Here is a 15067-nt window from a genome sequence, read left to right as displayed (position 1 = left end):
TGTCTCGATGATATTTGTTTCAAGCCTCTCAATATGATCAACATTCAACTTGTTAGAGCATATATCTCTAAAGAAATGACTAATCTGCATGAGTGCATCCTATATCCCTTTTAGCAACAAATCACGATAAGTTAATGGAATGCGTATTTGCATAAACACGTGACAGTCATAACTCTTCATTCCATACAATCTGCATTCCTCTATATTAACCAACCTTGATATGTTCGAGGCATGTCCGTCGAGAAAAAGCAGACTCTTAAGCCATTTATAGACTAGTAGTTATGCATTTTTCTCTAACACAAAGCTTGCTCTTGATTTTATGACTTGTGACCTATCAAAAACCAACTCCATGTTTTTACAATTACAGAACAAAGCTATATCCAATCTAGCCTTGATGTTGTTCTTTGTCTTCCCCTTCACATCCATGATGGTGTTGAAAATATTCTCAAACACGTTCTTTTCTATATGCATGACGTCAAGTTATGGCAGAGGAGATTGAAAACCAAACACAATGTCACCGTACTTTGATACAACATCATGCAATTCTTCATAAAAAAGATGCAGGGGTGTAACATCATTTTCAACTCTGCCAACAAAGAAATCTTCTATGTTCTTTCTGAACCTGTGATTCGTTGGCAAGAAACGACGGTTACAGTAAAAAAAAGAAGCTTTACCTCCATTTGTTATCATGAATGCCTTGTTATTTTCTATGCAGTATGGACATGCTAGTTTTCCATGCATGCTCCAACCAGAAACCATTTCATAAGCTAGAAAATCATTGATAGTCCACATCAAAACTGACCTCACAACAAAATTTTATAAACTGCGTCAACTCATCAATCAATGGTCGAAGACAAACATCTATATTCCGGTCTGGACTGCTCGGACTGGGTATGACAGTAGATTAAAACATGAACTCCGGTCTCATACACATTCCCAGTAGCAAGTTATAAACCGTGAGTATGACCGGCCAACAAGGATAAGGAGTAGCAAATGACCCAAATGGGTTGAATCCATTTGTACACAACCTAAGACGCATATTCCTTTATTCAGCTGAAAAGTGAGGATGCACACTGTTAAAATGTTTCCATGCTTCGCCATTAGAAGGATGCATCATCACTCCATCAACCACATCCATGTGATTGGTGCCATGTCATGTGTTCAACAGTCCTTGGTGACATGAATAATCTCTACAGTCTAGGTGTGATTGGAAAGTATCTAAGTTTTTTATATGCCCGGGAGTCTTTCCCCTACCAGTTCTGGGTTTGTAACGGGAATGTCCACATGTCATGCACTCGGTCAGCTCAGCATTTTCAAGATAGTATAACATGCAGATGTTAGGGCACATGTCAATTTTATGGTATCCTAAACCAAGGGGTTTCATCATAGACTTTGGAGCATATAAGTTCTCTTTCAGCCTGTTCCCTTCAGGGAAAATGCTTCTCGATCATTCAATAATTTTGTCATACCTGTGCTACAACCGATAATTTAATGTGGTTCGTGCAGCCATCCTATAATGATTCGTCAGAATTTTTTAACAGATCAAAAAACCTTACTACATCTGCATTAGGTTTTTCTTCTACGATTAGACATTTACTAACATTACCTTAATTCATTCTCATTGCAATTGTTGCTACCCAATTTCAGACTTATGTTTTTGATAAATTTTTAGAAAAAAACCAAAAATAAACCCAAAAAAATGCATTTTTGATATATTTGCATCATTTTTAGCATTTTCAACGTCATCTTAGAAGAATTTAAATTTTCAAAGGTATTTTAAACGTGTTCAACTTTTAACGCGTTAATTTTACAATTACTGATTTTTCTTGTTGAGTTGATATTGATATTGCTCGTTTTCAAAAATACAAAAAAATAAAAAAAATCAAAATTGACAAAAAAATAAAGAAGTTGAGGAACCAATGTGTTTTGGGGACCAAGCCACTTTGCTTAGAAATAGAGGTTGCAACACACAAAAAGAGGGGGAGAAAATTTACAAGGGTCAATTTTGGAAACACATCAAAGAAGAAACCTAAACCACAAAAAAAAAAAAAAACCCTAAAAATAACCTAGCTTTTCTTCTCCCAGCAGTTGCGGTCCCCCTCTCTTTTGGAAAAAAAGCAGAGAGCCAGAAACCGTGGCCGCCTCCCCAGCTTTTGGATTTTGGTCTCCCAGCTTTTCCAACCGCCACCCATACACCTCCTCTAACCTCTGTTTCCTTTGGTTTTTTTCCCTGAGCCGACTGGAAAGCACACCAGCCCACATTTTCTTGTCCCAACTGGCTACAAGACAGTCCCTCACCTAGCCAACATCAACAGACAACGACTCGACCTTCTCTTTCCCGGATCTGTTCTGCTCTCTTCCCCCTGCAGATTGGCCTCCATAGAAGCCAGCCACCGCTCACCCTCCTTCTTTCCCTCACCATTGCTCTCCCTCGCGGCCAAGACAACAACACCGTCCACCACCCAGCCCCTCTTCCCCGATCTGTCTTCCTCTTTTCTTGCTGTCCCAGCCAAACCCCAACCGGTTCTCCAAAACCAGAAACAACCACTCCCCGCCGACCGAACCAGGTCTCCATCTCCACCAGCCACCACCGCAGCCCTCTTTACAACTGCCAAATCGGCCACCGGAAGAAGGGAAGAACAACAAACCATAACTGAAAACAGACCCAAAAACAGATTCGAAAAGGAGAAAAGAAAAACCAAAATCAACTGTTGTTTATGCATTTTTCTCTTGTTGTAGTGACGGTGATCCTCACCGCCGGTGCAGAAAGGAAGAGGGGGAGAAGACGTTTTAGATCTCTCTATTCGCTTGGACTTTCTTGCGGCGGCACGTGAACCCATGCGCCGCCAGTGGCGATGGAACCTGGAGAAGACGAGCCGCCACTATTCAAATGTCCAGAAACCTTCCAGCCACTGTTCCTGCAGTTGCAGAAGGCCTTCCCTGCAATTCTTGTAGATTTCTAGGGTTTATTTTTAAATTTTTGAATTGTATTTGATTTTTTAAAATTTTTGTTATTTTTCAATTTTTGTAATTGGAACATGTTTTGTTAAACCACCCATAAGAACCATATTTTGACTCTTATCCGGAGAATAGCAAACAATAACTTTCATTGAATGAATAATGGATCCAGATCCTAAAAACAACAATGCTTTTGAATAAGCATGAGTAATCAAATCAAATAAAACGGCTCGATAGGAGCCCATACTTAAAGCTAACATCGTATAACCCAATGGAGACATTGTATAATAAGCTAAACCTCTCTTAATATCTTTTTGAGCAAAAGCTAAAGTAGCTCCTAATAGTACTGTTATTATACCTATCAAAGCTATTAGCTTTATTATGTAAGGTATAACTACAAAAAGAGGAAGAAGTCGAGCTACAAGAAAAATTCTTGCTCTTACCATGGTAGTAGCATGTATTAAAGCCGAAATAGGAGTAGGTCCTTCCATGGCATTCGGTAACCACACATGAAGGGGAAATTGCGTCGATTTAGCAATTGCATCGAAAAATAATAGGAAAGCGCACAAGGTAACAAATAAAAAATGAACCTCATTATCATTATTATAAATCAAGTTATTGAAAATTTCAAACAAATCCTGAAATTCGAAACTGTCTGTTATTCAATAAAGACCTAAAATTCCTAATAATAAACCAAAATCGCCTACACAATTAATATGTAAAAAATGATGTGTGTGTTTGAACTTTTTTTATGTATGTTATTGAATTATAAAATAAAAAAGACAAAAATTTAATATTTTACTTTGCATATGGTCAAGTATCTTAGGTAGAATAAAATCATGTTGTATTTCCCGTAAAAATGTAAGAACATGTTTCTATATATATTTTGGGATTTAATAATTGATTTATTAACGCCTTAAGAATTTGACTAATATTTTAATTTTTTAAAATCACATCAAAACACGAAGCAACTTACCTCAGGTAGGGTGCGTTAGGGATGCTAATACCTTCCCTAGCCACAACCAGTTCCTTACCCTCGAATCTCTGACAACGACCAGTACACTCGAGTTTCCTAGTAACCTTCAATTAAATACTAGGTGGAGACTTCTAAAGAACCCATCAAGCAAATAAATGAAAATTGCCATCGATGCCGCGCGGGGTACGGGCGACAACATCCATAACCATATTCCTGTAAGCATCATTAATAATTAGTGCACATTGCTAGCACTAGAAGTTGACCCAACCACCCTTTCTCCCATGCTATCATTACGAACAAATAGTTCTCTGTGTGCATACTAACATAAGTAATCCTTCATGAACCCTTTGTGTAGAAGATGCATCGTTATAACATCTGGATGTAGATACTTTTTATTTTGACACTTCCTGCATAGACACCTAATACCGCCTCCAGTAAAATTTCTGGGAATAGATGTTGCAAAATTAATAAAACCCTTAACTCCATTACAATAATTCATCCTCCGCAATCCTTAGGGTGAATCTCGATACATCCATAAACGATCACCCATGACTTCTATCGAACCTCTATAAAATTATGGTGACAACATGTATTAATTAACTATATTAGGTAAATAAATTTGCAAAAATATTGGTTTACCTCCAGATTATCCAACAAACTAATTAAAACTTCTCATAAATATTCATTATCAATTATCAACATCCATACAAATTTATACATATAAATTTACGGAAATTATAACTCTGCAATAGCATTGACAAAAATCAAAATGGACCCATTAAATAAGCTATTAATTATTTCATCACAACACATGTAATTCGGTAATTCAACAAAGTTTCAACAATTTACTAACAAATATAATTTTATAAAATCTAAAATAAATCATAATAAGTACAAAATTATACATTCATACTACAAAGTTTGTTTGAGAAATAACAATAAAACTTGTACATACATTACAAAATACATATACTAAAAAAACAATAAAATTGACATTTAAATGTTAAAATTATTTTAAAAAAATTTACTTACAAAAAATGATAAAATCAACACAAAAAACACGGATGTTGTGACCACGAAACTTAAAGAAATATGACTTGTGTTGAGAAAAGGGGGATATTTTTAGGGGGGTTGTTTGCAATTTGGAAGGGAAGAGTTGGGATGGGAAAGAATAAGGAAAAATAGAGGAGAAGAGGATCGGTAGAGTGGTGATATATTAACTTTTGTAGATGAAATCACTGACGGACTCATTCTTTCGATGATTGCGTCGGTAATTCTGATGGTGAATTAGTCAAGTCACTATACAGAGATCCCGGTTTGAATATCTCGGTGAGTCCATCGGTAAAATTGCCCGCAAAAACTTTCACATCAAACCGCTTTTTTTTTCAAATTCTATATATTCCGTTTGTAATTCTATCGATATATACCGACTGAATTACAAATGGAATCTTGGCTATCGGTAATTATCACTATAATTTATCGACATAATTATTTCGTTGATAATTTTGTTTGTTTGAGATGAATTTCTGGTATTGAAATTTCTACGTTGGGTACTCTTCTACTAGTGAAGTGCCTCCTCGGAGAGACCCAACGTTTCAGTACAGCTGAGATAATTCCCCATATGTTTTTATGCCTCAACAAATTAGGGCGACAGACGTATATGACGAAGGCAATTGTTGTTGTGCATGCAGTTATAAAGAAAAGTTCTCGAAATCCACTGGGACCAAGGCTGGAACTATCACTTGGCATCTTCGGGCATTTTTGTGGGGTAATCCATGTCTTCTCTAGTTCTTGTAGCTTTCCCTTTTCTGATAAATTCAGTAGAACCTCATTCATGCTAGCAAGTAATGGAGATCCACGCGGAAACGCCTGGTAAACAAATTAACCATGTAAAAATTTAATCACTCCTTAAGTTCATGTTTGATTCATATATATGTATATTTCGACATGTATCTTTTAGCACAACCTACTAATTTATTCAACTTATATTTAATGATTCATTGAACCTATCTAAGTGATCTCTCTCCTACTAATTTTGTTCAAAATCAAAGATTTCATTGTTAGTTTCCCGTGGTCAAACTCAACGGTCAAACTCAACACCTTGTAACTTGTGGTCCAACCTACCTACAAAGTCAACAAAAAGCCTCTGGCCCTAATACAAATTTTACAAGAACTAATCCTATATATATGAATATTTTGGTTTGGCCCGTAAGAATATAAATTAGCAATAGTAATTTCAGGAAAATTATTAATGAACGGAAAAGGTGAATAAATATGAGCGCGAGATCTTACAAATCCAAACCCTCCAATTTTGTACGTTGGTCCAATTTGGATGAAGCTATTGCAGTATTTTGCAAGGAATATCTTGGCACTGGGAGTTCCAAGAAAGGCAGCAGAGATATTCTTGTCCTCGAAGCCTTCAGAATAATTTTCTGCTGACCGAAAATGCTGCAAGTTTTGGGTCTTGAATTTTAAAACTTCCGTCAAATATCTTTCCATGGTTCCTGTACAATATCCAACCATTGCATTGCTATTTAATAGTTCTTCAACGCTTGTTATAGTGGGTTCAAGCCTCTGTACAGTTAGCATGCTTGAGAGGTTGGCTGTGTACGTCTGGATGATGATTAGAGCCACAAACAGCCACACCACCCCTGACATCCTTGATAGATTGCTATGAAGCTTTGGCCCTAAATCAAATTGTTGTCAGCAAGATATTGTTAATTAATTGCTTGTTAAAGGATTAGTTATATATTTTCAAAAGTTCAAATCAAAGAAGGAAACTGATTGGAACTAAAAACTTCAATTTACCATTCAAGGAGAAAAGAGTGTTGAAGGATAACCAAATCATGATCCCAATTTGATTTGGGATGGAGCCTTGTAGTTCATCACAATGCTTTCGCTCTATCCACCAAACAACAAAACCATTGTAGACTGTAATCACTGAGATTAAAACCCACATGGTTGCGGTGAATGGTTTAATGAATGACCATGCTTTACTGCTCGAACGGACCGGGACGATCAACACCAATCCTGTTTCAGTATATGGATAGGTGAATTCTGCATATTGGTGTCTGCTTGCAACTATTTTCACATCACCAACAACTGCGTCAAAATTCTGGTGTTGTGGGCAAAAAGTCCAAGTACAACAAAGTATATATGATTAGTCTAAAGTTTTTTTTTTTTTTTTCAGAATATGCGTGCATGCATGATCAATTAATGAAAATTTAATTAATCATTTTACTCTATCAAGCTGCCTCTTACCTTTAGATGAAGTTGCTCTACAAGTTCATTGTAACTTCCATTGAAGTATTGGAACTCGTATGGCGGAAAGAATGGCATGCTTGCTGTAGTTGCTTTGAAGACCTCGTTTGCAAAACCAGAGAAGTTCGTTCCCAAGCGATCATCACTTTCCACTTTCACATATTCTTCGTAACCTGACAAGGAAGCCACTCCGATTCGAAATAGCTTAGCACTTGTCAGTGTAGTCCATCCTCTTGGAGTATACCTAGGCCCCCCTGGCCAATGCACTTGCTCCAAATCAATCATCGACGAGTTATAAGTAGAATTTTCATGGATATTCTCCGAGAATCCTGATCCATTGGACCAATAGGTCCAGTACCCGAGTTCATTGTAACCCGTTCCTATTACGTTCACGATCTCAAATATTTCTGCTGCAGCAACTTTCTGGTTTTTTAATTTAACTTTACCTGATAAACCACGAAAGTCTGCGTCCAAAATGTTTTCCAACAACTCTTTCCCTCCCCCTTTACTTCCGGCCTTATTTAATCCAAGAGCTATTGTCCTCATAGCATCATAGGCTTGCACGGCGTAAATCCCAGGCTCTTTCTTTTCTTCCAGGGGAAATTTTCTGCTAAAACGTGTACGAAATCTTTGATTAAAAGTCTCGAAACGCCGTCCCATTTTAGGGAAGTAACTCCGGACTCCTAGAATTCCTTTCATTGAGGATATTACAGAGGCATTGATGGAATGGACAAGGCTTGTAAAGGGATCTGTTGTGATCCATACGTAGTCCTTTTTCATCATTTCCATTTTCTTTGCCATTTCAAATAACCGCACAGCCAATTTGAAGGACAAATGAACAACAAAGACTCTACAGAACTGCTTGCTTTTGATATTTTCAAGCTCTTTGGACATTGAATCAGAAGTAGCAAAAGGAGAGAAGGCTACAAATTGGCTTACTTCTGAATTAACTTCTCTAAGGGCATCATGTAGATGTGGTATGACTCCCCTTGCTGAAGAATCTGTATCTTCATATATCACAATGACCTGATGCCAGTTCCATGATTGCACAATAGCAGCTACGGCTTTCATTTGAGCACGCTTATCAGGTGAAGCTTGAAGTAGAGAAGGCCATCGTTCAGTTGCCCATTCTGGAGCTGTGTCAGCAAAAGAAAGAATTGGAACCTGTGTTTCTCTGGCAATCTCAGCAACTAATGGCACCTCTTCCCATGTCCGTGGTCCTATAATGGCTTGTACTTGTCGTGTGTCGATAAGATCCTTAGCTGTGTAAGCAAAGCACAGATCTGAGCTTGGATTTATCTTAATTTAAGGCAAACGATACTTATTTCAAAAGCAAAACATATAGTTACCTTCAAGAGCTGCATGGATGGTATCCTTTTGAGAGTCATTTATAAGCAAAAATGTTAGATTTCCGAAGCTATAGAAATCCTCCTTTGCAACTTCCATCGCTACTATTTCTTCTTTGCCAATACGGGAACTTGTATCCACAATAGCTCCTATTCCAGTACTTCCTTTGAAAATAGCCTGTGTCTTGGTGCTTTGATCGGCTCCTGTACCGGATGTCAAGAGCAAAATTAGAGCGAACAACGAGAAGGCGTGAGGCAAAGTACCCATTGTATTCTTAACGAAATAACGAAGTACTAGAGCTGATTCTCTTCCTCCATACTTGTTAGCCTAGAGATCTCAATTTATATTTTACTTCGTCAACTTTCAACCTTAAGATTTTTCTCCTTTATTCAGGGGTTATAATCTGGACTTTATTTTCTCATTCATTTTCTGTATCATTTCATTAAATATTGTGTGCAAGTATATCCTACTATTTTTTGTGGCCGAGTTTCGACACCGTACAAAACATGGTGATCAATGGGACACGCAAAATTTAAATTCGAAACCCTTGGTGCAAATCCCCACAGCTACAAATTTCACTAGAGTGTTATTTGGCTATCTACGTGTCAACTAAGATTAAATTTTAAGGGATTGACATGAAGGAGGGTTATTTTCGGTTAATTTACAATCTAATTGAGAATACCCTTATTCAAAAAAAAAAAAAAACACGACAATAAAAATAAAAAGATTATTTATCGATAACTAATTAGTAATAAAGTTTAAAATGTATTTAAATAATATTTTTTATTTTTAAATTAATTTTAATATTACCATATAAAGTGATAAAAAAATTTAAAAAAATTAATTTGAAGTTATTTTTTGTAATGCTAATTATTTAATATTTTTTGGTGCTTGATATTGAGTAATTAGCATGACAATTGTTTCAGATTCTTGGTATGCTTAGATTTGAGTCAATACATACTGACCCACCCATTCATTAGGTTAGGTTGACTCACGATTTCAACTTTTTTTTTTTGTTTTAAATAAAGAAAACTCAATAATAGTTATGCAATGACCATTTATACGAATTTTCTTATTAGAGCTTCACGCACATGTATTATTCATTCATTTACTTAATATTTTTACCACATTTTTCAAGAATTGATTAAGTAGTTAATAATTAGAAAATGAAATTACTATATATTGTGAACAGTTTTCAACTTTAAATTTTTTAAATAATTTTCTTATAAATATAGTTAAAATTTAATTAAAATAATATTCTTCGAGGATGTGAGCTTCATAAAGGGAACTATTATTAATATTACCATTATAGTTTTTATGAATTCTTTTATTTTAAAGAATTCTCTTTTCATTATATGTGAGAATATATTTGATGGATCAACGTATTTCATACTAAAAATTATTTTACAAATCAATTTATTTTTACAATCACTCAAAGTGAGAATTTAGGGTCATCATTTCCCTACTCCCTAGCCAGCCAAAATATCCTCTAAAGACCATCCTTAGATCAAATTAATATTAATATTGATTATAAAGGATGATCCTATCAACGTTAATATTATGTACAAATTGATGTAAGACTATCTTCCATAAGCATGTGTCACTCTCAATATTAATGTCGTGTAATAATACACTTACATTCAATATTAATGTTGATTGTAAAGGTCTTTCTCCCACTTGGAAGAAGATGGAAAAGACTTACAATCCCTCAAAGAGGAAAGAGAAAAGGTTATAAAAATGCTCTAAACAACCCAAGAAAGGGGTTTATGATCTTTTACTCCCCTACAATTAATTCTCAGCATTTATTACATACTAAGAACAAGCACTTTTGTTCTTAGAACTGAATGTATATTTACCACAACTCTTCATAAAGTCATTGTTTAATCATCAAAGGGTCCTAAAAAATCCACAACAGGGACTGTTTTGCTGGAAATCCAGACTCTGTCATCAACCCCTAGAAACCTCATCTATGAAGAATAAAAGATTGACATGAACACGTGATCATCCATAATCCAAGTGCCGTGAAATATATTTTCCCTAGCATTCAGGATTATGGAGAATCATCAATATTATAGGTATAGTTTTTAACCTTACAACTTGTTCGAGAAAAGAAAATACGAGAAAAAAAAACAAAAAGGATGAATGTGGAAATAGTAATTTTTGTTTATTTGGTAGGTGACAACAAGTACTGAGGAAGAAAGTAAGAAAAAATTTTCATTTAAAAAATATATGGGGTGTTCGATTTTATTGTTGATTAAACGAGGGTGGTGGAGTAATATTTTTATTAGTATTTTGGGTTAATTAAAATGTTACCCCTCACCGATAACAAACATCAATTTTACACTAAATTTATCTAAGAGTTTCAATCCTATCCTTTCTTACACTCTTCATCCAATTCTATTAACAAAACCCATTAATGATCCATGTAGCAACTCCAAAAAATTTCAGATTAATCAAATTTAATAATTAAAACTTAATGAAGAAAAGGAAGACTTTCAAATTAAATAGCTTTTGTTTAGCGAAAAATAAAATCTTATTTAAACTTAAAATTTAAAATAAAATAAAAATAGAAGTTTAGAAAAATAAAATAAAAGTAAAAATAAATTTCATATAAAGTCAAAATCAAGAAACTAAAAAATTGAAATTTTTGGGTTTCAATTTTTTTTTTACTATAATTTTGTTTATATCTCCTTTTAAATTATAAAGTTAATGTCTTTAAATTCTGTAGTTATAGATGGGAATTTAAAAAATTATGTCAACTGATTTGGAGGAAAGAGTGGACACACTACCAGAAATTCACTTAATACTAACGACCTCACTGACGGAATAGTTCTGTCGGTAATTTGAGGTCACAATTACCGACAGAATTTTTTCCGTCCGTCATTCCACCGGTATATACCAATGAACACATTCGGTCGGTATTTGCTGACAGAATGACAAACGAAATATTCAAAATTAAAAAAAAACTGATTCGCTGATGTGGAGGTTTTTGCGGGTGATTTTATCGACGGAATCACCAAGGGATTCAAAACGGCAGCTTCGTACGGTGACATGATCGATTCACTGTTTGAAATTCCAACGGAATCACCGAGGGATTCAAATCGGAATCTCCATACAGTGACGTGCCCTGTTTATCGTCAGAATTGCCGACGGACTCACAGACGGAATAATTCTATCGGGGAGTCCATTGGAAAAAGTTAATAAATGACCACTCTGTCGACCCTCTCCTTCCTATTTCTCCTTCTTCTTCCCCATCCCAACTCTCCCCTACTACAAACAACCAGCCCCCCTAAAAAAAAAATCTCCCTCTTCTCAGCACAACAAGTAATATTTCTTGAAGTTTTGTGGTCACAACATTCGTGTTCTGATTTACCGACGGATTTTATCAGTTTTTATAAGTAATTCTATCTTTTTAAATTTTAACATTTAAATGTCAATTTTATTGTTTTTTATTATATGTATTTTGTTAGTATATGTAAACATGTTTTATTGTTATTTCTCAAACAAACTTTGTAGTATATGAATGTATAATTTTATACTTGTTATAGTTTATTTTAGATTTTGTAAAATTATATTTGTTTGTAAATTGTTGAAACTTTATTGAAATACCAAATTACATGTGCTGTTTTGAAATAAATAATAGCTTATTTAATGGATCTGTTTTAATTTTTATCATTGGTATTGCAGAGTTGTAATTTCCGTAAATTTATATGTATTAATTTGTATCGATGTTGATATTTATGAGAAGTTGTAATTGGTTTGTTGGATAATCTCGAGGTAAACCAATATTTTTGCAAATTTATTTACCTAACATAGTTAATTAATACATGTTGTCATCATAATTTTATAGAGGTTCGATAGAAGTCATGGATGATCGTTCATGGATGTATCGAGATTCACCCCAAGGATTGCAGAGGATGGATTATTAAAACGGGGTTCAGGGTTTTATTAATTTCACAACATCTATTCCCAAAAATTTTACTGGAGGCGGTATTAGGTGTTCATGCAAGAAGTGTCAAAATAAAAGTATCTATATCCAGATGTTGTAATGATGCATCTTCTATACAAAGGGTTTATAGAGAATTACCAGTGTTGGTATGCACACGGAGAAGTATTTGTTAGTAAGAAGAGAATGAGAGAAAGGGTGGTTGGGTCAACTTCTAGTGCTAGCAACGTGCATGAAGCGGCAAATGACAACACTAATCCTTACAGGAATATGGTTATGGATGCAATGAAAATGAATCAAGGTAATGTCAGTCAATGTCCAATCATAGAAGAAGAACCTAATGCAGTTGCAGCTAGGTTTTTTGATTTGTTGAAAGATTCTGACGAACAATTATGGGATAGCTGCACGAACCACAGTAAATTATCGGTCATAGCATAGGTGTTCACCATCAAGTCAGATCACAGGTTGAGTGAGGTCGGGTATGATAAAATTATTGAATGAGCGAGAAACATTTTACCTGAAGGGAACAGGCTGAAAGAGAACTTTTATACTGCGAAGTCCATGATAAAACCCCTCGGTTTAGGATACCATAATTGTAAATAAATTATTATTTTTATTTACCTAATTATTTATACACAGGAAAAATTCACTTGGGACAGGGTGCATGACAAAGTTGTGAGGAGGGTGTGGAAAAATCACGCGGCAACTAGGTAACATCGAAAACAATACAAGATTTTTTTATAAAAAAATTTATGTTTCAAAATCTAATTTCTGGCTATGGAAGTAGGTTGCATGATTTTTTATATGAAGCACAGAAAAAGGTAAAAAAAACCATGAGAGATAAGGGTCTCCAAGGTTGGAATGACGTGGCGGTTTAGAGGGATTTCAAACCGATATACATCCCGACAGATATATGGCCGCCCTATCTTGAGCACGTGACGTCTGAGCGGTTCACACAACGCTCACAGTCTGGTGTTGGCAACCGGAATCGGCCAATTCATGGCTCGGTGACAACGCACACTGGTGGCTCCGTTCCGTTTGCTACACATGCGAAACAGATGGAAAGATTAATTTAAATGAAATATATCATTAAATTAATTTGTTGTTAATTAATTTTTTCATTATAGGCTATGTCTCTTGGACGTGAGACGAGCCCAATGGAGCTGTTTGTTGAGACGCACGTGTGGAGTCAAGACCGCCAAAAGGGGGGCGCAACAGTTTGTTGACAACCGTGCTCAACACTTTGTGGTATATTTGTTCAAACATTTTATTTCATAAGTTATTATTTTTATTGAATTGAATATGAAGATTATTTTTTTCATTTTCAGGAGACCTATAACAACCGGTTGAGGGAGAGATATGGGGACGATCCGTCGACCCATTCGGATTTCGATCCGGATTTGTGGATGGAGGTTGGATCATCCGGTTGACCCGATAAAAATCGGGTGTACGGGCTCTCCAACACTACGGCCGAGAACTTGCGGGTGACCTGTAGTGTCTCAACCATTGGGAGCTCCCAATCAGTATCGAGCACTCAATCTAAGGAGTTTGTGGCCTTGAAGTAACACACATCTCAGCTCATTGAAAAATACGACCATCTATCAGCGGGGTATACACAACTCTCGGTGAATTATGAAGAGCTTTGCCAAATGGTCATGAACATTGCATCACAGAGTGGTGATACATGCGCGCCTCCTCCTTTTTTTGTCGTATAACAACTAGCCTTCTCCTCCTCCTCCTCCAGCTCCACCATTATGTTAATTTGTAATGAATATTATTTAACTTTAATAGTTTATTTAATATTTTTTTTGAAACACATTCAATTTGTAATGAATATTATTCAACTTTATTTTTTTGTTTTTGATGTTTAATAAAAATTTTATTTGCATAATTAGTTTTTTTTACTATAAATTTATATAAATTTATATTATGTATTCTAAATAATTTTTTAAAACCATATTTAAAAATAATCACAAAGGGTTTTACCGACGGACTGTATCCGTCAGCATTTGACAGAGAGCGGGAAATGTCAATCATACCGACAAATTTATAGATAGAATTAGTCCGTCGGCATTTCACAGTAGCTGCCACAATCATCGACGAATATACAGACGGATATCTTTGGTCGGTATTTCACACACTCACCGACAACGTTACCGATGGCTTATTCCATCTGTATTTCACACAATCACCGACGGAATAAATCCATCAATATATTTCAAGCGGAAAACTTTTTTTTGGCGTGCAATTTTCGTCTGTAAAACCATCGGCAAATGTTTTTTTTACCGACTGATTTAGCGATGAAATTAGGTATTACAGACGAAAGAAAAGCTGACAGACGTTTTTCATTGGGGATGTCGTTGGTAAAAAAATTACCAACGAACACTGAATCACAGACCATATTCCGTCGGTAAAACTGTGAAATCTTGTAGTGACAGAAGTAAATATATAGTTGATTAAATTACATTTAAGGGATAACTGATTGATCCCATTAGAGAAGGTATTTTGTTGTTAACCCTAATATTTTCCTTTCCTTCTCTTTTATTCTCATTTCCAAACAAAATAAGAAAAATTTCTCC

The 15067-nt window shown here is 35.3% G+C and overlaps 1 protein-coding gene across 1 annotated transcript; it reads right to left on the bottom strand.

Moving 5' to 3' along the window:
* Positions 1-5397: 5397 nt before the first annotated feature.
* On the bottom strand, positions 5398-8940 carry LOC133701869 (glutamate receptor 2.7-like). Its single transcript, XM_062126019.1, has 5 exons — positions 8545-8940; positions 7196-8457; positions 6743-7049; positions 6227-6621; positions 5398-5803 (listed from the first exon to the last, which is right to left on the bottom strand). The coding sequence occupies exons 1-5, from the start codon at positions 8807-8809 to the stop codon at positions 5423-5425; spliced, it is 2610 nt and encodes an 869-aa protein (XP_061982003.1). The 5' UTR covers positions 8810-8940; the 3' UTR covers positions 5398-5422.
* Between the last annotated feature and the right edge of the window lie 6127 nt (positions 8941-15067).

This window comes from Populus nigra, chromosome 1 (genome assembly GCF_951802175.1).
Source record: "Populus nigra chromosome 1, ddPopNigr1.1, whole genome shotgun sequence".
Lineage (NCBI taxonomy): Eukaryota > Viridiplantae > Streptophyta > Magnoliopsida > Malpighiales > Salicaceae > Populus > Populus nigra.
The sequence above is the reverse complement of the archived record's forward strand: the minus strand, read 5'-3'. Positions and strand labels throughout refer to the sequence as shown.